This window comes from Lichenostomus cassidix, unplaced genomic scaffold (assembly GCF_008360975.1).
Source record: "Lichenostomus cassidix isolate B80296 unplaced genomic scaffold, HeHo_3.0 HiC_scaffold_860, whole genome shotgun sequence".
NCBI lineage: Eukaryota > Metazoa > Chordata > Aves > Passeriformes > Meliphagidae > Lichenostomus > Lichenostomus cassidix.
In genome coordinates this window covers 1-24,884 of record NW_028147361.1, presented here as the reverse complement: position 1 = coordinate 24,884, position 24,884 = coordinate 1, and the positions used below count along the sequence as shown (strand labels likewise).

Sequence of the window (24,884 nt, the reverse complement as noted above, 5' to 3'; positions counted from 1 at the left end):
GAGGACCCTAAGAGGGGCTGAGGGGTCTCTGGGAGGGGCTGGGGGGGTCCGAAGTCATCGCCTGTCAGCACTTCCCTGACGGAGGTGGGCTGGGGGGGCTGACAGGTCTCTAAGAGGGGCTGGGAGGTCCCTGAATGGGTCTGGGGGCTCTCTGGGTGGAGCTGAGGGGTCTCTGGGGGAGACCAAAGTTGTCACCTGCTGCCACTCCCACGACGGAAATGGGTCTGGGGGCTCTCAGGGCAGTGCTGGGGGGTCCCTAGGAGGGTCTGGGAGCTCCCTGGGGGATACTGAGGGTCCCTAGGAGGGTCTGCGGTCTCCCTAGGAGGGTTTGGGGGCTCCCTGGGTGGAGCTGGGTGTCCTTGAGAGGGGCTGGGGTGTCCCTGGGGGTGCCTAGGAGGGTCTGGGGTCTCCCTGGGAGGGTTTGGGGAGTCCCTGGGAGGGTTTGGGTGTCCCTAAGCCGGTCTGGGGTCTCTCTAAGCGGGTCTGGGGTCTCCCCGGGGCACGCCGGGGGTCCCTGGCTGGGTCTAGACCTGCCGGGGGTGTCACACGGTGTCCCCTCCGCAGGTGCCACCTGGGGCCCGACGGAGCTGGCGGCCGATGACGGCTGGCAGGGGGACGGGCTGAACCTGGGCGCGCTGGCGGTCACTCCGGCCGAGGTGCTGCTGCTCTACGCGCGCTGCGCCCACCCGCCGCAGGCCTGCGGACCCCCCAGCACCCTGCTGCTGCGCAGCCGCGACGGGGGGCGATCCTGGGGACCCCCCCAGAACCTCTCCGACGTGGTGGGGGGAGAGGTGTTCGCCCCCGGGCCGGGATCGGGCATCCAGGTGGGTTTGGGGTTGGTTCGGGGTGAATTTTGGGTGGGTTTGGGGTGGTTTGGGGGTCCTGGCAGGGTCTGAAGCCCCCCGCTGTGGGTTTGGGGAAAGTTTGGGGTGGTTTTAGGGTCATTCTCAGCTCGCCCCGAACCTATCCGGTATTGTCGGGAGTGAGGTGTTCACCCCCGGGCTGGGCTTGGGGCGGGTTTGGAGTCGGTTTGGAGTCGGTTTGGGGGTCCCGGGGGGGTCTGAGCCCCCCGGCTGTGGGTTTGGGGTCGTTTTGGGGTAAGTTTGGGGTGGTTTTAGGGTCATTCTGAGCTCCCCCGAACCTGTCCGATATTGTCGGGGGTGAGGTGTTTGCTCCCGGCCCCGGCTCGGGAATCCAGGCGGGTTTAGGGCGGGTTTGGGGTGAATTTGGGGTCGGTTTGGGGTGGTTTGAGGATCCCGGCGGTGTCTGAGCCCCCCGGCTGTGGGTTTGGGGTGGTTTTGGGGTCGTTTTGGGGCGGGTTTGGGGTCAGTTTGGGGTGGTTTGGGGTCGGTTTCGGTCGTGTTTGGGGTGAATTTCGGTGAATTTGCGGTAAATTTCGGGTGAATTTGCGGTAAATTTCGGGTGAATTTCGGGTGAATTTGGGTCGGTTTGGGGTCCCGGCCGGCCCTGACCCCCCCGGCCCCCCCTCCAGAAGCAGCGGTCACCATTCCGGGGTCGCCTGGTGTTCTGCGGCCACGGCACGCTGGAGCGGGACGGAGTGTCGCTGCTGCTCAGCGACGACAACGGGCGACACTGGCGGCGCGGGGCTGTCCTGCCCGCCATCCCCTTCGGAGCGCCGCGACACGCCCGCGACTTCACCCCCGACGAGTGCCAGGTGGGCTCTGGGGACCCCCGGGCTGTCCCCCGGCGGGTGGCGGCTGTCCGGCGGTGACCGCTTGTCCCCGCAGCCCTACGAGCTGCCCGACGGTTCGATCGCCGTGAGCATCCGGAACCAGAACTCGTACCGCTGCCGCTGCCGGATGGTGGCGCGGAGCTGGGACGGCGGCGAGACGCTGCCACCCGCCGCTGTCACCTTCGACCCCGCGCTGCCCGACCCCGCGGTGGCCGCAGGAGCGCTGGTCAGCCACGGGCTGGTGCTGTTCAGCAACCCGGCCCACGAGAGCGAGCGTGAGCACCGGGGACAGCGGGGGGACAGTGGGGACAGTGGGGACACGGGAGGGACAGCGGGGACAGCGGGGGGAGAGCGGGGGGAGAGCGGGGACAGTGAGGGGACAGCGGGGGGACAGTGAGGGGACAGCGAGGACAGCGGGGGGACAGCGGGGACAGTGAGGGGACAGCGGGGACAGTGAGGGGACAGGGGACAGCGGGGACAGCGGGGACACACGGGGGACACGGAGGGACATGGGAGGGACAGCGGGGGACACGGGGGACAGCGGGGACAGTGGGGACAGTGGGGACAGCGGGGATAGAGGGGACAGCGGGGGGACACGGGAGGGACAGCGGGGGGACACGGGGGGGACAGCGGGGATAGAGGGGGGACATGGGAGGGACAGCGGGGACAATGGGGTACAGGGGACAGAGGGGACAGCGGGGACAGTGGGGACAGAGGGGACACGAGGGGACACGGAGGGACACAGGGGGGACACGGGAGGGACAGTGTCCCGCGGGGTTCAGGTGGCCTGAGGTGTCTGGGGGGCTCTGGGGGTCCCCAGCTCGGGGTTTGGGGGGAAGCAGCTGCAGGGGGCGGGGATTTGATGAAGGAGGCGTGGCTGGTGTGGGCGTGGCTGGTGTGGGCGTGTCCCGACAGGCTCCGCCCCCAGGGGTGAACCTGACGCTGCGCTGGAGCTTCGACAACGGCAGCTCGTGGTGGGGGCGTGGCCTGCAGGTGTGGGCGGGGCCCAGCGGGTACTCGGCGCTGGCGGCTCCGCCCCCCGAGGAGCAGGGCCACGCCCCCCTGGTGTACCTCATCTACGAGAAGGGGCGTTACCTCTCCACCGAGAGCGTCTCATTGGCCACCATCAGCCTGGCGGGCGAGCCCTGACCCCGCCCCCGCCGCGGCGCGCAATAAACCCATTGGCCGAGCGCCGCGCTGCGTCATCGCTGGGGGCGTGGCCGGGCGCGGCGGGAACCGTTGCCATAGCGACGCGGGGGGCGGGGCTTCCGCCGGGGCTCCTGCTCGGCACCGCGGGCGCGCGGGCTCCCCGAGGACCCCGGAGCGGGGCTGTCCGTCTCGCTGCCCGAGCGGAGGTCTGTGCGCGGCGGGAGGCGGGAGGAGCGCGGCGGGCGGCGGGGAGAGCGGCGGGGAGGCGGGCAGGGCCGGGATGGCGGCGGCGGGGCGGCGCGGAGGGCCGTGGGACCATCGGCGAGGCCTCAAACCGGGCCGGACTCGGTCCGGCGATCGCCGCGGGCAGCCCCGGGCGGCGGGCGGGGCCCTGGCGGCGCGCGCGGGGCCGGGCCGGAAGTGACGCGCAGCCCCGCCTTGTCGGTCGCGGCGGTCGCTTGTCTCGGGTGAGTCGGGCCGGGCCCGAGCAGCATCCGCCGCCATCGCCTCTCCCGCCGCCCATCGCCGCTCCCCGCCGCGCCTCCCCGCCCGCCCCGCGCTCCCCGCGTCCCCCGCTGCTCCCCGCGGCCGCCGCCGCCGCCCGGGAGGCTCGGTGAGGGCGCCGCCGTTGTGCGCGCCAAGATGGCGGCGCCGGGGGGCGGCGGGGGGAGAGAGCGGCGGCGGAGAAATGGCGGGAAGGGCGGCGGGGATGGCGGGGAGCGCTGAGTGCCTCCCGGGGAGGGAGAGCGGAGGTGGCGGTGCTCCGTGAGGGGCGAGGGGCGGCAGAGTCCCGTTCTGAGGGGCGGGGGGCGTTCTGAGGGGCAGAAATCCTCGTTTTGGGGTCTCGTTCTGAGGGGCAGAAATTCCCGATTTGGGTCCCGTTATGAGGGGCAGAAATCCCTGTTTTAGGGTCTCGTTCTGAGGGGCAGAAGTCTCTGATTTGGGGTCTCGTTCTGAGGGGCAGAAATCCCCTATTTAGGGTCCCCCGCGGAGAGGCGATGATGATGCCGGGAGGGGATCGCGGGCTCTCCGGGGGTCGCGGCGATCCCGGAGCCCTCGGGGGTCCCGCGGTTGGTTTCTGGGGTCAGCAGCGCCGTGCTTTGGGGTCAGCAGCGCCGTGCTTTGGGGTCAGCAGCGCCGTGCTTTGGGGTCAGCAGCGTTGTGTTTTGGGGTCAGCAGCGCCGTGCTTTGGGGTCAGCAGCGCCGTGCTTTGGGGTCAGGGGGTGTCTGACCCCTCGTCCATCGGGATTCTGGGGCTGTCCGGCTGTGGTCACTCGGGGTCAGCCCTGGGTCCTGCTGAAGGGTCCCCTGTGGGTTGTAGGGGATTTTTGGGATATTCCGGGTGCTGCTGGCGGTCAGATGTCCAGCGGGGTCTCAGGGTGGGCGATGGACATGCAAACCCCTTGGTGGTCTGCGGCGTTTTGGGGTCCTGGGGGGCTGGTGATGTCCAGATTTTTGGGGTCACTCGGTGCTGACCCTGCCCAGACCCTCTGGGCAGTGCTGGTGGTCTTGGGCCATTGGTGGTCACTCGGTGCTGACCGTTCCCAGACCCTTTGGGGTGCTCTTGGGGCCAGATCATTGCTGACCCTTCCCAGACCCCTTTTGGGGTCAACTCTTGATGGTCATATGGGTGATCTTGGTGGTCCTGATGTCCTTTCTTCACTATCCCTACCTGGATTCCTTTTAGGGTCAATTCTCGGTGGTCCCAGACCATTTTGGGGTCAGTTCTCAATGATCCCACACTCTTTTGGGATCAATTCTCACTCCCTCCTCACTGTCCCTACCTGGATTTCTTTTGGGATCAATTTTTGGTGCTTTCTCATTGCTGATCCTGCTGGATCCATTTTGGGCTCAATTTTTGGTGATCTCAAACCCTTTTGGGCTCAATTCTCACCTCCTCATCACTGTCCCTACCTGCATCCCTTTTGGGGTCAATTTTCGGTGACCCCACACCTTTTTGGGGTTGATTTTTGGTCATCCCACAGGTGATGTTGTTGGTTCTGATATCCTTTCCTCACTGACCATTCCCAGATCCCTTTTGGGCTCAATTTCTGATAATCCCACACCATTTTGGGGTCAATCCTCGCTGACCCCAAACCCTTTTGGGATCAACCCTCACTCTCCTCCTCACTATCCATACCTGGATCCCTTTTGGGATCAATTTTTGGTGATCCCACACCCTTTCGGGCTCAATTCTCGCTGACCCCACACCCGTTTGGGATCAATTCTCACTCCCTCGTCACTGTCCCTACCTGGATCCCTTTCGGGGTCAATTCTTGGTGCTCTCTCATTGCTGACCCTGCTGGATCCCTTTTGGGGTCCATTTTCAGCAATCCCACACCCGTTTATGTTCAATTCTCGCTGACCCCACACCCATTTGGGCTCAATTTCCAATGACCCCATACCTGTTTGGGCTCACCCCTCACTGACCCCACACCTGTTTGGGATCAATCCTCACCTCCTCCTTCTCACTATCCCTACCCAGATCCCTTTTGGGGTCAATTCTCAGCAATCCCACACCTTTTTGGGGTCAATTCTCAGCAATCCCACTCCCTTTTGGGGTTGTTTTGGGCTCACCCCTCACCTCCTCCTCCCTGTCCCTACCCAGATCCCTTTGGGGTCAATTCTCAGCAATCCCACACCGTTTTGGGCTCAATTCTCATCAATCCCAAACCCTTTTGGCATCAATTCTCATCAATCCCAAACCCTTTTGGCATCAATTCTCATCAATCCCACTCCCTTTGGGGCTGTTTTGGGCTCACCCTCCGCTCTCCCCAGCCGTGGTCATGGCGGAGAACGACGTGGACAACGAGCTGCTGGACTACGAGGATGACGAGGTGGAGAACGCGGCGGGGGCCGACGGGGCCGAGGCTCCCCCCAAGAAGGACGTCAAGGGTTCCTACGTGTCCATCCACAGCTCGGGCTTCCGGGACTTCCTGCTCAAACCCGAGCTGCTGCGCGCCATCGTCGACTGCGGCTTCGAGCATCCCTCCGAAGGTGCCTGGGGAGGAGGCTTGGGGGGGTTTGGGGGTGCTGAGGGGGTTTGGGATGGTGCTCAAGGGGTTTTGGGGGTGCTGAGGGGGTTTAGAAGGTCCTGAGGGGTTTTGGGTGTAGATCTGTTGGGTTTGGGAAGGTTCTGAAGGGGTTTGGGTGTGGATCTGATGGGTTTGGGAAAGTGCTGAAGGAATTTGGGAGGGTTCTGAGGGGATTTGAGGAGTCCTGAAGGCGTTTGGGAAGATTTTAAGGGGTTTGGTGGGTCTTGAGGGGCTTGGGAAGGCTCTGGAGGGGTTTGGGAAGATTCTGGAAAGAGGTTGGGGGGTCCTGAGAAGATTTGGAAAGGTTTTGAAGGGATTTAGGGCGTTCTGAAGGGGTTTGGGAAGGTTCTGGAAGGGGTTTGGGGGATCCTGAGGGGGTTTGGGATGGTTCTGAAGGGGTTTGGGGTCCTGAGGGGGTCTGGGGGGTCCTGAGAAGGTTTGGGAAGGCTCTGAAGGGGTTTGAGTGTGAATCTGTCGGATTTAAGAAAACACTGAAAGATTTAGGAACGTACCGAAGAGCTCTGTGGAGCTCCCGAGTGGTTTTGGGGTCATTCCTGACCTTCAGTGACTGTCCAGTCTGTCCTGCTGACCCCTGACCCCTTTGTCCCCCAGTCCAGCACGAGTGCATCCCTCAGGCCATCCTGGGCATGGACGTGCTGTGCCAGGCCAAGTCCGGCATGGGCAAAACGGCCGTGTTTGTGTTGGCAACCCTGCAGCAGCTCGAGCCCGTCACCGGCCAGGTGAGGCAGTTTGGGGGTGGTTTTAGGGTTTTTTGGGGTGTTTTGGGGTGTTTTTGGGGTGTCCTGGGGGTGTCACAGACCTCTGTCCTTATGTCTTCCCTGGTGATGTGTGACACATGAGGACTCTGGGGGTCTCAGGGTGGCTCTGGGGGTGTCACAGGTGGATTTTGGGGTGTCACAGAGCTCTGTCCCCATGTCTCCCCTGATGATGTGTCACACATGAGGACTCTGGGGGTGTCAGGGTGGCTCTGCGGGTTTTTGGGCTGTCACAGGTGGGTTTTGGGGTGTCACAGGTGTCACAGAGCTCTGTCCCACCAGGTGTCAGTGCTGGTGATGTGTCACCCATGAGAACTCTGGGGGTCTCAGGGGGTTTTTGGGGTGTCACAGGTGGGTTTTGGGGTGTCACAGGTGGGTTTTGGGGTGTCACACAGGTGTCACAGAGCTCTGTCCCCGTGTCCCACCAGGTGTCAGTGCTGGTGATGTGTCACACTCAAGAACTCTGGGGGTCTCAGGGGGTTTTTGGGGTGTCACAGGATGTTTTAGGGTGTCACACAGGTGTCACAGAGCTCTGTCCCCCCAGGTGTCAGTGCTGGTGATGTGTCACACTCGAGAACTCGCCTTCCAGATCAGCAAGGAGTACGAGAGATTCTCCAAATACATGCCAAGTGTCAAGGTGGGTTTGGGGGCTCTGAGGGGATTTTGGGGGTCCTGAGAGGTTTAGCAAGGTCCTGAAAGGATTTTTGGGGTCCTGAGAGACCCCAGGTGGCTCTGAAGGAGTTTGGGGATCCCAGAGGCAGTTTTGGGGTTCAGATCGCTGACCCCCCTTGAAAACAGTTCTGTTTTTTGGGATTTCTTCATCCCAGAGGCATTTTTTGGGGGATCTTCGTGTGTTCTGGGGTTCCAAGGTGTCTTACTATGCCCACCCTGCAGTGTTTTTTGGGGCTTTGTGTGTCAGAGTTGATTTTATTCTGATTTTGGGCTCATTTTGGGTTTTTCTGGCCCAGGTGGCAGTGTTTTTCGGCAGGCTGTCCATCACAGATGGTTTTTGGGATGATTTTATTTTGATTTTGGGCTGATTTTGTGTGATTTTTGGCTCAGGTGGCAGTGTTTTTTGATGGGCTGTCCATCAGGGATGATTTTATGCTGATTTTGGGTGTTTTTGGGCCCAGGTGGCAGTGTTTTTCGGCGGGCTGTCCATCAAGGATGATTCTATTCTGATTTTGGGGTGTTTTGGGCTGATTTTGGGTGTTTTCCCCTCAGGTGGCAGTGTTTTTCGGCGGGCTGTCCATCACAGACGATTCTATGTTGATTTTGGGGTGTTTTTGGCTGATTTTGGGTATTTTTTCCCCCCAGGTGGCAGAGTTTTTTGGCAGGCTGTCCATCAGGGATGATTTTATGTTGATTTTGGGGCGTTTTTGGCTGATTTTGGGTGTTTTCCCCTCAGGTGGCAGTGTTTTTCGGCGGGCTGTCCATCACAGATGGTTTTTGGGATGATTTTATTTTGATTTTTGGGCTAATTTTGGGTTTTTTCCCCCCAGGTGGCAGTGTTTTTTGGCGGGCTGTCCATCAAGGATGATTCTATTCTGATTTTGGGGTGTTTTTGGCTGATTTTGGGTATTTTTTCCCCCCAGGTGGCAGTGTTTTTCGGCGGGCTGTCCATCAGGGATGATTTTATGTTGATTTTGGGGTGTTTTTGGCTGATTTTGGGTATTTTTTCCCCCCAGGTGGCAGTGTTTTTCGGCGGGCTGTCCATCAAGGATGATTCTATTCTGATTTTGGGGTGTTTTTGGCTGATTTTGGGTGTTTTTCCCCCCAGGTGGCAGTGTTTTTCGGCGGGCTGTCCATCAAGAAGGACGAGGAGGTGCTCAAGAAGAACTGTCCCCACATCGTGGTTGGAACTCCAGGGCGCATCCTGGCCCTGGCGAGGAACAAAAGCCTCAACCTCAAACACATCAAACACTTCATCCTGGACGAGTGCGACAAGATGCTCGAGCAGCTCGGTCAGTTTGGGGCAAATTTGGGGCTTTTTGGGGCTCTCAGGGGGTGGGGGGAGCATTGGGACCCCAATTTCTGCCCCCAACCCCCATTTTCCCCGTATTTCTCACCCCAAACCCCATTTTTCCACACAGACATGCTCCAGGACATGCAGCAGATTTTCCTAACCCGAATTTCTCTCTCTCAGACCCCAATTTCTCACCCCCAAACCCCTATTTTTCCCCCTAACCCATTTTCTTTCTGCAGACATGTGCCGGGACATGCAGGAGATTTTCCTAACCCTATTTTCTCCCCGCTAAACCCCAATTTCTGCCCCCAAACCCCATATTTTCCCCAATTTCTGCTCCCTCACCCCATTTTCTGCCTTGTAACCCTGTATTTTCTCCCTAGGCATGTGCCGGGACATGCAGGAGATTTTCCTAACCCCAATTTCTCTCTCCTAACCCCAATTTCTGCCCCCAAACCCCAATTTTTCCCCCATTTCCCATCCCAAACCCCAATTTTTCCCCCAATTTCTTACCCCAAAACCCATATTTTTGTTCCCTAACCCCATTTTTTCCCCCCAGACATGCGCTGGGATGTGCAGGAGATTTTCCTAACCCCAATTTCTGCCCCCAACCCCATATTTTTCCCCAATTTCTCCTCTCTAACCCCATATTTTCCCCCCTAACCCCACATTTTCTCCCCCCAGACATGCGCCAGGGCATGCAGGAGATTTTCCTAACCCCAATTTCTCCTCTCTAACCTCAATTTCTGCCCCCAAACCCCATATTTCTGTTCTCTAACCCCATTTTCTCTCTGCAGACATGCGCCGGGACGTGCAGGAGATTTTTCTAACCCCAATTTCTCTCTCCTAACCCCAATTTCTGCCCCCTAACCCCATATTTTTCCCCAATTTCTCCTCTCTAACCCCATATTTATGTCATTTTCTCCCCACAGACATCCGCCGGGACGTGCAGGAGATTTTCCTAATGCTGATTTCTCCTCTCTAACCCCAATTTCTCACCCCAAACCCCATATTTCTGCCCTCTAACCCCAATTTTTGTCCCTGCAGACATGCGCCGGGACGTGCAGGAGATTTTCTAACCCTATTTTCTTCCCCCTAAACCCCAATTTCTCACCCCTAACCCCAATTTTTGTCCCCGCAGACATGCGCCGGGACGTGCAGGAGATTTTCCTAACCCCAATTTCTGCCCCCCAAACCCCAATTTCTCACCCCAAACCCCGTATTTCTGCCCCCTAACCCCAATTTTTGTCTCTGCAGACATGCGCCGGGACGTGCAGGAGATTTTCCTAATGCTGGTTTCTCCTCTCTAACCCCATATTTATGTCATTTTCCCCCGCAGACATGCGCCGGGACGTGCAGGAGATTTTCCGCATGACCCCTCACGAAAAGCAGGTCATGATGTTCAGCGCCACCCTGAGCAAGGAAATTCGTCCCGTGTGCCGCAAATTCATGCAAGACGTAATTAATTACCTCACCTCCTCCTCCCAGCCCCTCCCCCACCACCACCACCACCACCTCGCCCCTCCCCCACCACCGCCGCCGCCCCTCCCCCTCCTTGCGGAAGAGCTCTCGCGCCCCTCCCCCCCCTCGGTCATCGCCCTTCCTCCTCCTCCTCTCCTCCTCCTCCTCCTCGATTTTGGGGTCCATCCGGATGAAGATCCCCCCGAGCTCTGGGGGTCCTGCAGCCCCCCCGGGACTCCCCCCGGCCCGGACGGCGTTGAGGACTCGGCGGGAACCCCAAATTCGGCCACGGAGTGACCCCCCGGACCCCCCAGCGGCGGCGGCCGGAGCCCCGAAGTGACCCTCGGCAGGAGGCGGGGGGCTGGGCAGGGGGGCAAGGTGGGGGGGAGGGGCAGGAGAGCCCCGGGAGGGGCAGGAGACCCCCGGAGTGGGGGAGGGGAGACCCCCGGGAGGGGCAGGAGAGACCCAAAATGGGGTGGGGGGATGGGGGGCGATGGGGGAGGGGATGTAGGGACACCACCGGGGGTGTGAGACTCTTTTGGGGTCTCAGTTTTGGGGTTTTCCAGACTTAATTTGGGGTCTTAGGGACAGTTCTGGGGTCCTTGAGAAGTTTTGGGGTCCTTGAGACTCATTTTGGGGTCAGTTTTGGAGCCCTTGAGAGTCGTTTTGGGGTCTCAGTTGTGAGGTCCTTTAGGCTCTTCAAGGTGTTAGAGACACTTTTGGGGTCCTTTAAAAGCTTTTTGGGGTCTTAGGGACAGTTTTGGGGTCCTGGAGACTCTTTTTGGGGTCTTAGGGACAGTTTTGGGGTCCCTGAGGTGCTTTTTGGGGTCTCAGTTTTGGGGTCCTCAAGGCTCTTCTCGGGCTGTCAATGTTGTAGTGCTCAGGACTCTTTTTGGGCTCCCAGGAGCAGTTTTGGGGTCCCTGAGATGCTTTTTGGGGTCCTTGATGACTCCTTTGGGACTCGGGGGCAGTTTTGAGATCCTCGAGGAGCAATTTTGGGCTTCCTGAGACTCTTTTGGGGTCTCAGGGGCAGTTCAGGCTGCCCAGGTGGCCTCAGGGGCAGTTTGGGGTCCCCCAGGTGGGGTTGGGGGCAGCTCAGGATGCCCGGGTGAGCTCAGGGGCAATTTGGGGTGTCCAGGGGGGGCAGTTTTGGGGTTCAGGGTGCCCAGGGGGAGCACTTTGGGGTCCCCAGACAGTCAGGGATAGTTTCAGGGTTTGGGGTGCTAGGGGGGGCAGTTTTGGGGTCAGGGATAGTTATAGGATTTGGAGTCCCAGGGGGGCAGTTTTGGGGTCAGGGATAGTCTCAGGGTTTGGGTTCCCCGCCAGGCTGGTCAGGGGCAGTTTTGGGGTCTCAGGGGAGCAGTTTTGGGGTCAGGGGTAGTTTCAGGGTTTGGAGTCCCCCGGGCTGGGTTGGGGGCGGTTTGGGGTCAGGGATAGTTTTAGGGTTTGGGCTCCCAGGGGGGCAGTTTTGGGGTTGCAGGGGGGCAGTTTTGGGGTCAGGGATAGTGTCAGGGTTTGGGCTCCCAGTGGGGCAGTTTTGGGGTCAGGAATAGTTTTAGGGTTTGGGCTCCCAGTGGGGCAGTTTTGGGGTCAGGAATAGTTTTAGGGTTTGGGCTCCCAGGGGGGCAGTTTTGGGGTCCCGGGGGGCAGTTTTGGGGTCAGGGATAGTTCCAGGGTCTGGGGTCCCTTGGGGAGGGTCAGGGGCAGTTTTGGGGTCCCCCCCCAGGCGGGGGCTCAGCGCCTTCCCCCCCCAGCCCATGGAGATCTTCGTGGACGACGAGACGAAGCTGACGCTGCACGGCCTGCAGCAGTACTACGTCAAACTCAAGGACAACGAGAAGAACAGGAAACTCTTCGACCTGCTGGACGTGCTCGAGTTCAACCAGGTGGGCAGGGAGACCCCAAAATAGCCTGGAGTACTGGGGAGACCCCGAAATCCACCCCCAAATCCACCCTGAAATACCGGGGAGACCCCAAAATTAGCCTGAAATACCGGGGAGACCCCAAAATCTACCCTGAAATTAGCCTAAAATACCGGGGAGACCCTGAAATCCACCCTGAAATCTACCCTGAAATCCATGGGGAGACCCCGAAATAGCCTGAAATACCAGGGAGACCCCGAAATCCACCCCAAAATCCCCATGGAGAGAGGGGAAAATGTGGGATTTGAGGGGTTGGGATGGGGGATCCTGGGGTTTTGGGGCTGTTTCGGGGCTGTTCAGGGTTTGGGATGCACTGACTGCCCTGTTTTGGGGTCTCATAGGTGGTGATCTTTGTCAAGTCAGTTCAGCAGTGTTTTGGGCATGTTTTTGGGGGTATTTTGGGGTTTGGGATGCTCTGATCACCCCATTTTGGGTTCCCCACAGGTGGTGATCTTCGTGAAGTCAGTTCAGAGGTGTTTTGGGGTGTATTTTGGGGTTTGGGATGCTCTGATCACCCCATTTTTGGGTCCCCAGGTGGTGATCTTCGTGAAGTCAGTTCAGCAGTGTTTTGGGGGGTTTTTTTGGGTGTATTTTGAGGTTTGGGATGCTCTGATCACCCCATTTTTGGGTCCCCAGGTGGTGATCTTCGTGAAGTCAGTTCAGCGCTGCATCGCCTTGGCGCAGCTGCTGGTGGAGCAGAACTTCCCAGCCATCGCCATCCACCGTGGGATGCCGCAGGAGGAGAGGTGAAAAACCCCAAAAATAACCCCAAAAACACCCTAAAAACCAACCCTGAGCTCACCTGAACCTCCCAAACCAACCCTAAATATCCCAAAATCAACCCTGAGCCACCCTGGCCATCGCCATCCACTGTGGGATGCCGCAGGAGGAGAGGTGAAAAAACCTAAAAACACCCTAAAAGCATCCCAAAATCACCCCAAAAACCATCCCTGAGCTCGCATGAACCTCCCAAACCAACCCTAAATACCACAAAATCAACCCTGACCCACCCCTGCCATCGCCATCCACTGTGGGATGCCGCAGGAGGAGAGGTGAAAAACCCCAAAAATAACCCCAAAAACACCCCAAAAACACCCTTAAAACCAACCCAAAACCCTCCAAACCATCCCTAAATCCCTCATCACCATCCACCGTGGGATGCTGCAGGAGGAGAGGTGAAAAACCCCAAAAACACCCTAAAAACACCCCAAAACACCCTAAAAACCATCCCTGGATGCCCAAAAACTCCATATAAACATCCCTGAATCCCCCAAACCTCCCCGAATTCCCCCAAAACCCCCTCTGCCCCTTCCCTGACTGACCCCAAACCAACCCTTAACCCCCTAAACACTCCCTAGAACCTTCTAGACCCCCCAGAGACCCCTCAGCCTCACCCCAAATCACCCCAAACCCCTCCCCGGGACCACCCATGACCCCAAAAACCCCACAGGACCCCAAAAAAACCCCCAAAATCCCCTAACCCCTCCGTGTCCCCCAGGCTCTCGCGGTACCAGCAGTTCAAGGACTTCCAGCGCCGCATCCTGGTGGCCACAAACCTCTTTGGCCGCGGGATGGACATCGAGAGGGTCAACATCGCCTTCAACTACGACATGCCGGAGGATTCCGACACCTACCTGCACCGGGTGGGGCTGGGGGGCTTGTTTTGGGGTCCTGGAGGGATTTTTGGGGTCCTGGAGGAGTTTATTGGGGTCCTGGAGGGGCTTTCTGGGGTCCTGGGAGGGTCTGGGGGTGTCTTGGAGGGGATTTTTGGGGTCCTGGAAGGTGCTGACCACCAGGATTTGGGGCACAATGGGGACATGGCCAAGGATTCGGACGCTGACCTGCACTTCGTGGGGTCTGGGGGTGTCCTGGGAGGGTCTGGGGGCGTCCTGGAGGGATTTTTTTGGGTCCTGGAAGGGTCTGGGGTGTCCTGGAGTGGTCTTGGGATGTCCTGGGATTTTTTTTAGTGTCCTGGAAAGGGCTGACCACAAGGATTTGGGGCTTTTTGGGGATCCTAGGGGTGGTTTCGGGGTTTTTGGGGTCCCAGGGGTGGTTTCTGGGTATCCTAGGGGTGGTTTTTGGGGTCCCAGGGGTGGTTTTTGGGGTCCCAGGGGTTTTTGGGGTCCCTGGGGTGGTTTTTGGGGTCCCAGGGGTGGTTTTTGGGGTCCCAGGGTGTTTTTGGGGTGCCACTGACCCCCGCTGTGTCCGGCAGGTGGCCCGAGCCGGCCGTTTTGGCACCAAGGGCTTGGCCATCACCTTCGTGTCGGACGAGAACGACGCCAAAATCCTCAACGACGTGCAGGACAGGTTTGAGGTGAACATCAGCGAGCTGCCCGACGAGATCGACATCTCCTCCTACAGTGAGACCCGTTTTGGGGGATTTGGGGGGATTTTGGGGAGTCCTGGGGGGATCTGGGGGGATTTGGGGTGTCCTGGATATGGTCAGCAGCCATGGGGTACAGGGTTTGGGGTGGACATCAACAAACTGCCCAACGAGATGGACATTTCCCCTACAGTGAGACCAAATTTTGGGGGTCCCGGGGGGCTCTGGGTGGGATTTTTGTGGGTTCTGGGTGGGATTGCTGTAGTTCTTGGTGATTTTTGGTGTTTCTGGGTGGTTTTTTAGGGGTTCTGGGTGTGTTTTGGGTGTTCTGGGTGGTTTTGGGGGTTTCTGGTTGGGGTTTTGGGTGTTCTGGGTGGCTTTTTGGGGTTTCTGGGAGTTTTGGGTGTGGTTTTGGTGTTTCTGGGTGTGTTTTTTGGGGGTTTTGGGTGTGTTTTATGGGGGTTCTGTATGGTTTTTGGGGTTCTGGCTGGTTTTTAGGGTTTCTGTATGGTTTTTGGGGTGGCTCTGGGTGTTTTTTGGGGGTTTCAGGGTATTTTTTTGGTGTTTCTGTATGGTTTTTGGGGTGGCTGTGTTCCTTTCCCCTAACCCCCTCCCCTTTTCCCTCTCCCCCAGTCGAACAGACCCGATAAGAGCCCCCAGGCCCTGCCGCCGCCGGGACCCCCCGCGACCCCCCAGTTCCCCCAACCCATCCCGGCCGCGGGGGAAGGGCTGCCCTCCCCCTCCCCGGGGGTTTTGTAGAAAAAGGCCTGAAAAGACAAAAAAAAAGAAGAAAAAACAGAAAAAAAGTGAAGTTTCCCCCGTGTAGCAGCTGGGGGGAGGGGCCTGGGGACCCCCGACCCCCCCGGGACCTCCCGACCCCCCCGGCTGTACAATTTCTGGTTTTTTGGTAATAAAGTTTTGCCGGATCGGCTTTGAGCGCCTGGGGGCGGGGCTTGTGAGGGGGCGGGGCTTGTGAGGGGGCGGGGCTGGAATGAATGGGCTGCCATAAAAGGCAAATTGGGCGGGGCTTGTGCGGGGGGCGGGGGCTGGAATTAATAGGCTGCCATAAAAGGTAAATTGGGCGGGGCTTGTAAGGGGGCGGGGCTGGGATAATGAGAAACCGTAAAAGGCGAAGGGGCGTGGTTTGGTGCTGGGGCGGAGCTTACTGGGCGTGGTTTGACAGCGAGCGGGAAACCGTTAGCGGGGGCGTGGCTTCAGGTCTCCCCTCACGGCGCGCCGCCATCTTGGCGGGTGGGCGGGGCTCGGGGTGGGCGGGGCTTGGCAGCGCTATAAAAAGCGCCGCGAGGACGTCGGGAGTCTCTTCGCGCCGTGAGGAGGTGAGCGGGAAAGATGTGGTGGTGGTGAGGGGATTGGGGGGGTTTGAGGGGGATTGTGGCCTTCTGAGGGGGATTGGGGTGTCCTGAGGAAGATCGGGGGTTCTAAAGGCGATCAGGGGGTTCTGGGGGCGGTCGAAGTGTCCTGAGGGGGATTGTGGCCTTCTGAGGGGGATCGGGGTGTCCTGAGGGCCATCGGGGTGTCCTGAGGAGGATGAGGGGTTTCTAAAGGCGATCGGGGTGTCCTGAGGGGCATCAGGGGGCTCTAAATGCGATCGCAGGGTTCTGAGGGCGATCGGGGGTTTCTAAAGGCTGTCAGGGGTTTGTAAATGCCATCGGGTGGTTCTAAAGGCTATCGGGTGGTTCTAAAGGCTATCAGGGGTTTCTAAATGCCATCGGGTGGTTCAAAAGGCGGTCAGGGGGTCCTGAGGGCGATCGGGGCTCGCGGAGCGGGCTGGGGGTCTCGGAGGAATTAGGGTTTTCTCGGAAGAGGCGCTGGGAGGGTTCTGTGTCCCCATGAGGGGATCTGCGGTGGCTGGACCGCCGAGCCTGGGTGAATTCGGGATTCGCTGTCCCCTGGCTCTGTCCCCAACCCCGGGTGGCTGTCGCGGTGATGATGCCAAAGACTAGAGTCTCCGACCCCCCTGAGGACACCGCAGGCCTGAGCGACGCCCCCAGACCCACCCGGGAGGCTCAGTGTCCACCCTGGGGTCAGCCCGGACCGCTGGGTGACCTCACTGACCTCAGCCACCCCTTTCCTCCCCGCGCGATGCAGGTGCTGCTGACCGCCGGGACCGCGATGTCCGCGGTAAGAGCCCCGGTAAGACCCCCGGTGAGCCCCCGAGACCCCTCCGTCCCTCCGCGGCGGCGGCGATGAGGAATCGGTTCAGTTCCCTGATCCGCCGTGAGGACACACTCGCAGCGCCCTGAGCCGCCGCCCCAGGAGTCACATCATCCCCCAGACCCCATGTGGATCCCCCAGACCCAATGTGGATTCCCCAGACCCCATGTGGATCCCTCAGACCCCATTCCGATCCCCGAGACCCCATGTGGATCCCCCAGACCCCATTCGGATCCCTCAGACCCCATGTGGATCCCCCAGACCCCATGTGGATCCCCCAGACCCCATTCCGATCCCCCAGCCCCAATTCCATCCCCGCGACCCCCGGGAAGGGGAGTTCCCCCATCGCTCCCGGAGCACCGGGAGTTCCCTGCGCCCTTCGCCCGCCTGACATCGTGTTTCTGTTCCAGCTCCGATCGACTCTTCGGCACGGACGGCGCCGCCGGACGGGGGGTGGGCGGTGAGGGGTGGGATTGGTGCGGATTTGGGTGAAATAAAGGCGATTTTGGGGCTCAAGCGAAGCGGCGCCGTTGTTTTATTAAGCCGCCAGGGGGCGCTCGGGGGGCGGGGCCTGGCGGGGTCACGTGCGCACCGCCATCTTGGAGAGGGCGCGGCGCGGGCGCCATCTTGGGTGAGTGGGGGTCGCTCGGGGCGGGGGGGCAAAGCGGGACCCTCCCCTCCCCCTCCCCGGGGGTCCCCGCGGCCCCGGACCGCCCCTCCCCCGCCCCGCCATCGCCCCTCCCCCGGGGAGCTCCGAGCGGCCCGGGCTGGGTGGACGCGGTGGCCGGAGGGACTCGGGACCCCCACTGCCCCCCCCGAGGGTCCTGGGAGCCCCCCCGGCCCATCCCCCACCCCACATCCGGGTACCCCGAGGTGAGACCCCCGGGGGGGAGGGGCTGGGCGGGGGGAAGTCACCGGTACCCCTCGTGTGACTTTGGGGGGTCACTGTCCCCCGTGTCCTGGGGTGGTCATTGTCCCCTCCCGCCCCGCACGTGACTCTGAGGGTCTCCCTGTCCCCCCAGTGTCACTCTGGGGGTCTCCCTGTCCCGCCTGTGCCCTGCATGTAACTCTGGGGTGGTCACTGTCCCCCGTGTCCTGAGGTGGTCACTGTCCCCTCCTGCCCCGCACGTCACTCCAGGGGTCCCCCTGTCCCCCCAGTGTGACTCCGGGGGTCTCTCTGTCCCCCCAGTGTCACTCCGGGGGTCTCTCTGTCCCCCCGGTGTCACTCCGGGGGTCTCCCTGTCCCCCCCTGTCCCCTCAGTGTGACTCCGGGGGTCTCCCTGTCCCCCCGCCCCGCTGACGCTGTCCCTCTCCCGCAGCCCCCGATGTGGGCTCTGGACCCTCCCTGGGGCCGCGGCCCCCCGCCGGACCCCGCCGCGCCGCCGGAGCCGCTGGACATCTGCCTGGCGCTGGCGCGGCACGTGTTCGACCTGGCGGTTCGGGGGTCTCTGGGGGCGGCGCGGGCGGCGCTGGGGGCGCTGGGGCTGCGGGGCCGGGGCGGCGCGGGGGGCGCCTGGCTGCAGGGCGTGCTGGCGTTCGCGGCGGCGGCGGCGGGGCTGCGGGCCGTGCTGCGGCACCTCCTGCCGCTCGCCGCGCTCTACGCGCTGCTGCAGGCGCTGGTGCTGCTCGCCAGCCTGCGCGGACACCCCCGAGACCCCCGAGACCCCCGGGCCGCCGCGCCCCCCGCCCCGCGGCAGCGCGCCCGGGGAGACCCCGACGGGCGGGAGCCGCCCGAGCCGCCGGAGGAGCCCCCGACCGAGTGGTGGGACCCCCCGAGCCCCGGCCAGGGCAAGGAGAGACCCTCCCCGCTCTAGGGGAGACCCCCGAGGGGCTGCGGGTCCGGCTGGACCGGCGGGGTACCGAGTGGACCACCGGGAACGGGAATGGACCACCGGGAACTCTAATTGACCACCAGGAACACTAATGGACTACCGAGAGCCAGCAATAATGGACCCCCGGGGTCTCGAATGGACCACCGGGAACACTAATGGACCACCGGGAAGCAGCAATAACGGACCGGCGGGGTCCCGAGTGGACCACCGGGAACGCCCTGGGATCCCCCTGGACCACCGGAAACACTAAAGGACAACTAGTAGCCAACACTAAATGACCACCGGGAACACTCATGGACCGCCGGGAGCACCAAAGCACCACCGGGACCCCTCTGGGAGCTCCCCGGGACCGCCATGGACCACCGGAACCCTCGGGCTCTGAGACCCCCGGGAGCCCCAAATCCCCCCTGAGGGTGGAGCCTGGGGAGACCACGCCCACAGAACCAAGGCCACGCCCACAGCCCTTTCGGAGGCTCCGCCCACTGTTAACGCTCCGAAAACTCCTCCCAATGACGTCACCGCACAGTAGCCCCGCCCCGCTGCCACACGCACACCGAAGCTCCGCCCACTGTGATTGACAGCTCCCTCAGGCTTCGGGCTCCGCCCACTCCCGCCAGCTCTGCCCGCGCGCCACCCCACCGGCGGCCTTCCCCTCCCCTCCCCTTCCCGCCGCGGTTTTTTGGTAAATAAAGGCGATTTTGTGTCTCCGCGGGCGCTGTCGGTTGCGGTGAGGCGGGCCGGGCCTGCGCGGCCTTCCCGCCCGCTCCAAACATGGCGCCGCCCTCAAGCAAAATGGCGGCGGCGGGAGCGGCGGGGCGCTAAGATGGCGGCGCGCGTGCGCCTCACGCTGAGGGGCTTCCCGCCCCCCTTAGGGGTGACTTCGGCGGGCGCCTGATGCCGGCGCGGCCGTTCCGCGGCTTTTAACGGCTCCGGTACCGGCGGGGGAGCCCCGGAGGAGTCTCGGGAAGGTTCGGGGAGGTTTCCGGTGGGTTTCCCGCAGTGGCCGCGCCGCTTCAGGCGCGCTCGGAGCAGCCCCGCGGGGTCCTGGCGGCGCAGGCGCAGTGCGCAGCAGGCGCTAGGCCCAACGGCCGCGGCCGCGTCGGGAGAACCGCGAGCGGCGAGGTGGGAGGATGAGGAGGAGGAGGAGGAGGATGAGGAGCTCGGGGGGTTTCTGAGGGGCTCAGCGCGCCGGGGAGAGCCGGGAAGGCGCTCGGGGCGCGCTAACGGCCCGCCAACCCCCGCTGTCCCCTCAGGGCCGCCCTTCCTCAGCCCGGGCCCGCCCGGCCCGCCCGGCCCGCCATGGCGGAGGAGCAGCGGCCCGACGTGCTGCAGGTGCTCGTCAAGACCTTGGACTCGCAGACGCGGAGCTTCGAGGTGGAGCCCGAGGTGAGGAGGAGGCCGAGGAGGAGGAGGAGGAGGGGGCGATGGCGGTGTGACCCTCGGTGTGACATCCCCGGTGTGACACTGTGACCCCCCCGGTGTCACCCCCGGCCCGGTGACCCCCCCGGTGTGACACTGTGACATTCCCGGTGTGACACTGTCCCCCCCGGCCGTCCCGCAGATCTCGGTGCGCGAGTTCAAGCAGCGCATCGCGGGCGCGGTGAGCATCGCGGCGGAGAAACAGCGGCTGATCTACCAGGGCAGAGTGCTGCAGGACGAGCGGCGGCTGCGCGACTACAGTGAGGGAACGGGGACTTTTTGGGGATTTGGGGGATTTGGGGGATTTGGGGGGATTTGGGGGTTTGGGGGGGGTTCGGATGAAATGAGGGATTTCGGGGACTTGGGGAATTTGGGGCTTTCGGGCTTCTCTGGGAATTGGGATTGGGATCGGAGAGTCGGGGCTTTGGAGGGGTTCGGGGTTTCTCTGGGGATTGGGATGGAAATGTCGGGGGTTTGGGGTTTCCGTGGGGATTGAGATCAGGATGGGAGCGTCAGGGTTTGGAGGGTTTGGGGGTTTGGGGGCTTCTCTGGGAGTTGGGATTGGGATCGGAGAGTTGGGGACTTGGGGGGGCTCGGGGTTTCTCTGGGGGTTGGGATGGAAATGTCGGCGGTTTGGGGTTTCCGTGGGTGTTGGGATCGGGATGGAGAGTCGGAGGTTTGGAGGGGTTGGGGGCTGTGGGGGGTTTGGGGGGTTTCTCTGGGAATTGGGATTGGGATCGGAAAGTTGAGGGCTTGGGAGGTTTGGGATTTCTCTGGGATTTGGGGTCAGGATTGGGATGGAGAGTCGGGGTTTGGGGTTTCCGTGGGTGTTGGGGTTGGGATGGGACAGCCGGGGGGTCTGGGGTGGTTTTGGGGGGCTGGGATGACCCTGGGGGTCATTACAATTTTGGGATTTTTTGGGGGGTCTCTGTGTGGGGGTCTCACCCCTAACCCTGAGGGTCACTACAGGTTCATTTTGGGATTTTTGGGGTCTCTGTGTGGGGGTCTCACCCCTAACCCTGGGGGTCACTACAGGTTCATTTTGGGATTTTTTGGGGGTCTCTGTGTGGGGGTCTCACCCCTAACCCCCCCATTCTCCCCAGATGTGGGGGGCAAGGTGATCCACCTGGTGGAGCGCGCCCCCCCCCAGGCGCAGTCCCCCTCCTCCGGGGGTCCCTCGGGGCTGGGCAGCTCCCCTCCCCCCCAGAACGGGGGGGGCGCCCGGGGGGGGCCGGACAGGAACGCCAACAGCTACGTCATGGTGGGGACCTTCAACCTGCCCGTGAGTGAGGGGCTTCTGGGGAGCTCGGGGGGTTTGGGGGGTTGAGGGGCTGTTGGGGGAGTTTGGGGACTTTTGGGGGTTTTTGCGGGTTTTGGGGGTTTTGGGGGGTTGGGGTCTGGGGGCCTTTTGGGGGGCTTTGGGTGGCTTTTAGAGTTTGGGGCTTTGGGGGTCTGGGGGACAGTGAAGGATTTGGTGATTTTGGGGTGGGGGGCAGTGTGGGGTCAGTGATTTGGGGTGGGGGGTTTTGGGGGTGAGGGGTCAGTGATTTTGGGGAGGGGTCAGTTATTTTAGAAAGGGTCAGTAATCTTAGAAGAAGTCAGTAATTTTGAGGAGCGGTCAGTAATTTTGTGGGTGAAGGGTCAGTAATTTTGGGGAGGGGTCAGCAATTTTGAGGAGAAATCGGTGATTTTGGGAGTGGCCAGTGATTTTAGAAAATGTCAGTAATTTTGGGGAGGGATCAGTGATTTTGGGGAGTGGTCAGTTATTTTAGAAAGAGTCAGTAATTTTGGGGAGGGGTCAGTGATTTCAGAGGGATCAGTAATTTTGGGAGTGATCAGTCGTTTTAGAAAAGATCGGTAATTTTGGGAGGAGTCATTGGTTTTGGTAGAGGTCAGTAATTTGGGGAGGGGTCAGTGATTTTGGCAGTGGTCAGTGGTTCTAGCAGAGGTCACTAATTTGGGGAGGGGTCAGTAATTTTGGGAGGGTCAGTGGTTCTAGCAGAGGTCACTAACTTTGGGGAGGGGTCACTGATTTTAGAAAAGGTCACTAATTTGGGGAGTGGTCAGTGATTTTTGGAGGGTCAGTGGTCCTAGCAGAGGTCACTAACTTTGCCCCCCAGATCGATGGCTCCTCGGTCGATGTCCACATCAACATGGACCAAGGCCCTGGCCAGGTGGGTCTGGGGGCTCTGGGGGTCCAGGCTGTGCCCCCTCCCCATTCTGGGGTCCTGGCTGTGCCCCCTCCCCATTCTGGGGGTCCTGGCTGTGCCCCCTCCCCATTTTGGGGTCCAGGCTGCCCCCTCCCCATTTTGGGGGTCCAGGCTGCCCCCTCCCCATTCTGGGGTCCCAAACTGACCCCCATTTTCCCCCAGAGTGAACCCCGGATGAGGCTGCTGGTGGCTCAACACATGCTGAGGGACATCCAGGGGGTGCTGGCCCAGTTGGAGGTGAGAGAGACCCCAAAATACCCCAAAATACCCCAAAAATCATCCCCAAAACACATCCAGGGGGTGCTGGCCCAGCTGGAGGTGAGAGAGACCCCAAAAATACCCCAAAATCACCCAAAATGCCCCAAAAACACGTCTGGGGCCTCCTGGCACAGCACAAGGTTAGCTAGAACCCCAAAACCACCCTGAATACCCCAAAACTACCCCAAATCCTCCCCAAATCCTCCCCAAATCCTCTCCAAATCCTCCCCAAATACCCCAAGACCATCCTGAATCACCCAAATCCACCCCAAATCCCCCCAGAATCCCCACAAACACCCCAAATCCCCCCAAATCCCCCCAAACACCCAAACCCCCCCATCTCACCCCAAATCCCACTCTCCCCTCCCCCAGGGCACTGGGGTCTCGCTCGCCCCCCAGCCCCCCGAGCCCCCCGCGCCCCCGAGGAGCAGATGGAAGCTTCAGCCCCTGCTGAGCCCCGAGCCCCAGGCCCCCGAGCCCGCGCCTGGCCGAGGCTGCCAGGTGAGCACAGGGAGTTGGGATTTTGGGAGTTTGGGGTTTTGGGGATTTTTTGGGTTTCTTGGGCTTTTTTAATTATTATTTTTATTTTTTGGGATTTTTTAATTTAGGGGTTTTTTTTATTATTTTTGGGGATTTTTTTTAATATTTTTTTGATTTTTTGGGATTTTTTTGGGTTTTTTTGGGATTTATTTTGGGACTTTTTTGGGGTGTTTTTTGCATTTTTTGGGGGGAATTGTTTTTTCAGATTTTTAGGTATTTCAGTATAGTTTTGGGGAGCTTAGAGGGTGTTTTGGGTATTTTTTTAATATTTTAGGTTTTTTTTTTTTTTTTTGCGATTTGGGGGTGATTTCAGGGTGGATTTGGGGCGGATTGGGGTGATTTTGGGCTGGATTTTTGTGATTTTGGGTGGATTTTTGTGATTTTGGGGTGATCTTGGGGAGGATTTTTGGGGTGATTTCGAGATGATTTCGGGGTGATTTTGGGGAGGATTTTTGGGCTGTTTCTGGGGTGATTTCGGGGGTCTCACCCTCCCCTCTGCCCACCCGCAGCCCCCCGACTCCGGCCGAGCTGGGGGAGCTGCTGGGGGAGCTGCGGCGGCTGGAGACGCGGCTGGAGCCGTTCCGGCAGCGCTATCGCGACATCCTGGGCAGCGCTGCGACAGCCGACTACAACAACAACGTGGGTCTGGGGGCTTCAGGGGGATTCGGGGGGATTGGGGGGCTTTGGGGGGTTTGGGGAGTCCTGAGGGGGCTTTGGGGTGCTCAGAGGAGGCGATTTGGGGTCACATCAGCAGCGCTATCACAACATCCTGGGCAGCGCCGCGACGGCCGACTACAACAACAACGTGGGTCTGGGGGCTTTGGGGGGCTTTGGGGGGTCCTGGGCAGTTTGGGTGTCCTGGGGGGCTTTGGGGTGCTTGAGGGGCTCAGAGGAGGCGATTTGGGGTCACATCAGCAGCGCTATCGTGACATCCTGGGCAGCACTGCCACGGCCGACTACAACAACAACGTGGGTCTGGGGGCTTCAGGGGGGATTCGGGGGGATTGGGGAGTTTGGGGGGCATTTTTGGGGTCGCCAGGGGCAGAATTCGGGAAATTTTTGTGCTTTTAAAAAACCATATTTGGGGGTCGGGGGGTTGGAGGACCCCAACCTGGATTTTGGGGGTTTTGGGGACTCCAATTTGGATTTTGGGGTATTTTGGGGACCCAGATCTGGATTTTGGGGTATTTTGGGGACCCCAAATTTGTCTTTTGGGGTATTTTGGGGTCTTTTGGGACCCCAGATCTGTATTTTGGGGTATTTGGGGTATTTTTGGGGACCCAAATCTGTATTTTGCCCCCCTGACCCCCCGTTTCCCCTCCCCCAGAGCGAGGGCCGCGAGGAGGCACAGCGGCTGCTGAACCTGGTGGGGGAGGGGCAGCGGCTGCTGGGCAGTGCTCTGGTCACTCTGGCCGAGCTGCGCTGTAACCTGGCCGGAGCGCCGCCCCGCCCCCTGCAGCTGGCCAGGCCCCTCCCCCACTACGGGCCCCCCATGCTGGTGCAGCAGGCCACCATCCCCATCCAGGTGGGCAGCCCGAAATTTGGGGTGGGGAGAGTGAAATTGGGGAGAAAATCCTGAAATTGGGGTTGGAGAGACTGAAATTTGGGGTGGGGAGAGTGAAACTGGGGAGGAAATCCCAAAATTGGGGGTGGGGAGCCCGAAATTTGGGGTGGAGAGCCCGAAATGGGGGAGGAAATCCCAAAACGGGGGAGGAAATCCTGAAATTCGGGGTGGAGGGACCAAAATTTGGGGTGGAGAGACTGAAATGGGGGAGGAAATCCCAAATTTGGGTTGGAGAGATTGAAATTTGGGGAGAAAATCATGAAATTGGGGTGGGAATCCTGTAATTTGGGGTGGAGATCCCAAAACTTGGGGTGAAGAGAGTGAAATTGGGGTGGAGAGAGTGAAATTTGGGGTGGAGAGATTGAAATTTGGGGTGGAGAGCACAAAATAGAGGAGGAAATACCAAAATTTGGGGTGGGCATCCCAAAATTGGGGGTGGAGACCCCAAAATGGGGACTGGAAAACCCAAAACTGGGGATGGAGAGACTGAAGTGGGGGGAGGAAATCCCGAAATTGGGGCGGAGATTCTGAAATGGAGGGTTGGGACCTCGACATGGGGGA

General features: G+C 60.6%; 4 protein-coding genes and 1 long non-coding RNA gene across 6 annotated transcripts; all 5 read left to right on the top strand.

Moving 5' to 3' along the window:
* Nucleotides 1-478: 478 nt before the first annotated feature.
* On the top strand, nt 479-2,883 carry LOC146423308 (sialidase-1-like; the record flags this gene model as incomplete). The annotated part of the gene is made up of 4 exons (XM_085044898.1): nt 479-824; nt 1,493-1,675; nt 1,749-1,968; nt 2,622-2,883. Coding segments are annotated over 4 exons (970 nt in total), but the record flags the coding sequence as incomplete, so codon positions are not given.
* A 2,702-nt stretch (nt 2,884-5,585) lies between these two features.
* LOC146423307 (spliceosome RNA helicase DDX39B) lies at nt 5,586-15,256 on the top strand. 2 transcript variants are annotated; one of them, XM_085044895.1, is made up of 10 exons: nt 5,586-5,839; nt 6,490-6,617; nt 7,198-7,290; nt 8,434-8,617; nt 9,959-10,077; nt 11,835-11,966; nt 12,639-12,748; nt 13,501-13,645; nt 14,215-14,362; nt 14,959-15,256. In XM_085044895.1, exons 1-10 carry the CDS (start codon nt 5,629-5,631, stop codon nt 14,973-14,975), a joined length of 1,287 nt encoding a protein of 428 aa, XP_084901021.1. In that variant the 5' UTR covers nt 5,586-5,628; the 3' UTR covers nt 14,976-15,256. The 2 variants fall into 2 exon arrangements, 1 of the variants encoding a protein (XP_084901021.1); XR_014847584.1 differs by lacking the exons at nt 12,639-12,748; nt 13,501-13,645; nt 14,215-14,362; nt 14,959-15,256 and having other exon boundaries at nt 9,959-10,458; nt 11,835-11,964.
* A 188-nt stretch (nt 15,257-15,444) lies between these two features.
* LOC146423306 (uncharacterized) lies at nt 15,445-17,021 on the top strand. The gene is made up of 2 exons (XR_014847585.1): nt 15,445-15,662; nt 16,435-17,021. It is a non-coding gene; the product is annotated as an uncharacterized LOC146423306 (long non-coding RNA).
* A 58-nt stretch (nt 17,022-17,079) lies between these two features.
* Nucleotides 17,080-18,809, top strand: LOC146423305 (uncharacterized). The gene is made up of 2 exons (XM_085044896.1): nt 17,080-17,373; nt 17,820-18,809. The coding sequence occupies exon 2, from the start codon at nt 17,826-17,828 to the stop codon at nt 18,312-18,314; it is 489 nt and encodes a 162-aa protein (XP_084901022.1). The 5' UTR covers nt 17,080-17,373; nt 17,820-17,825; the 3' UTR covers nt 18,315-18,809.
* Nucleotides 18,810-19,155: 346 nt separating this feature from the next.
* Nucleotides 19,156-24,338, top strand: LOC146423304 (large proline-rich protein BAG6-like). The gene is made up of 10 exons (XM_085044897.1): nt 19,156-19,206; nt 19,333-19,454; nt 19,586-19,718; nt 19,894-20,011; nt 20,855-21,033; nt 21,872-21,925; nt 22,124-22,339; nt 22,592-22,720; nt 23,207-23,398; nt 24,087-24,338. The coding sequence occupies exons 1-10, from the start codon at nt 19,156-19,158 to the stop codon at nt 24,336-24,338; spliced, it is 1,446 nt and encodes a 481-aa protein (XP_084901023.1).
* The last annotated feature ends 546 nt before the right edge of the window (nt 24,339-24,884 follow it).

Bases quoted from the DNA above. Each gene is read 5' to 3' on its own strand.
- LOC146423307 (XM_085044895.1), top strand. From the start codon at position 5,629: ATGGCGGAGAACGACGTGGACAACGAGCTGCTGGACTACGAGGATGAC. The intron at 8,618-9,958 runs GTCAGTTTGGGG...TTTCCCCCGCAG, and splicing joins CAAGATGCTCGAGCAGCTCG to ACATGCGCCGGGACGTGCAG. The intron at 12,749-13,500 runs GTGAAAAACCCC...CGTGTCCCCCAG, and splicing joins GGGATGCCGCAGGAGGAGAG to GCTCTCGCGGTACCAGCAGT.
- LOC146423304 (XM_085044897.1), top strand. From the start codon at position 19,156: ATGGCGGCGCGCGTGCGCCTCACGCTGAGGGGCTTCCCGCCCCCCTTA. The intron at 19,207-19,332 runs GTGACTTCGGCG...GGTTTCCCGCAG, and splicing joins GCTTCCCGCCCCCCTTAGGG to TGGCCGCGCCGCTTCAGGCG. The intron at 19,719-19,893 runs GTGAGGAGGAGG...GCCGTCCCGCAG, and splicing joins GCTTCGAGGTGGAGCCCGAG to ATCTCGGTGCGCGAGTTCAA.
- LOC146423305 (XM_085044896.1), top strand. From the start codon at position 17,826: ATGTGGGCTCTGGACCCTCCCTGGGGCCGCGGCCCCCCGCCGGACCCC.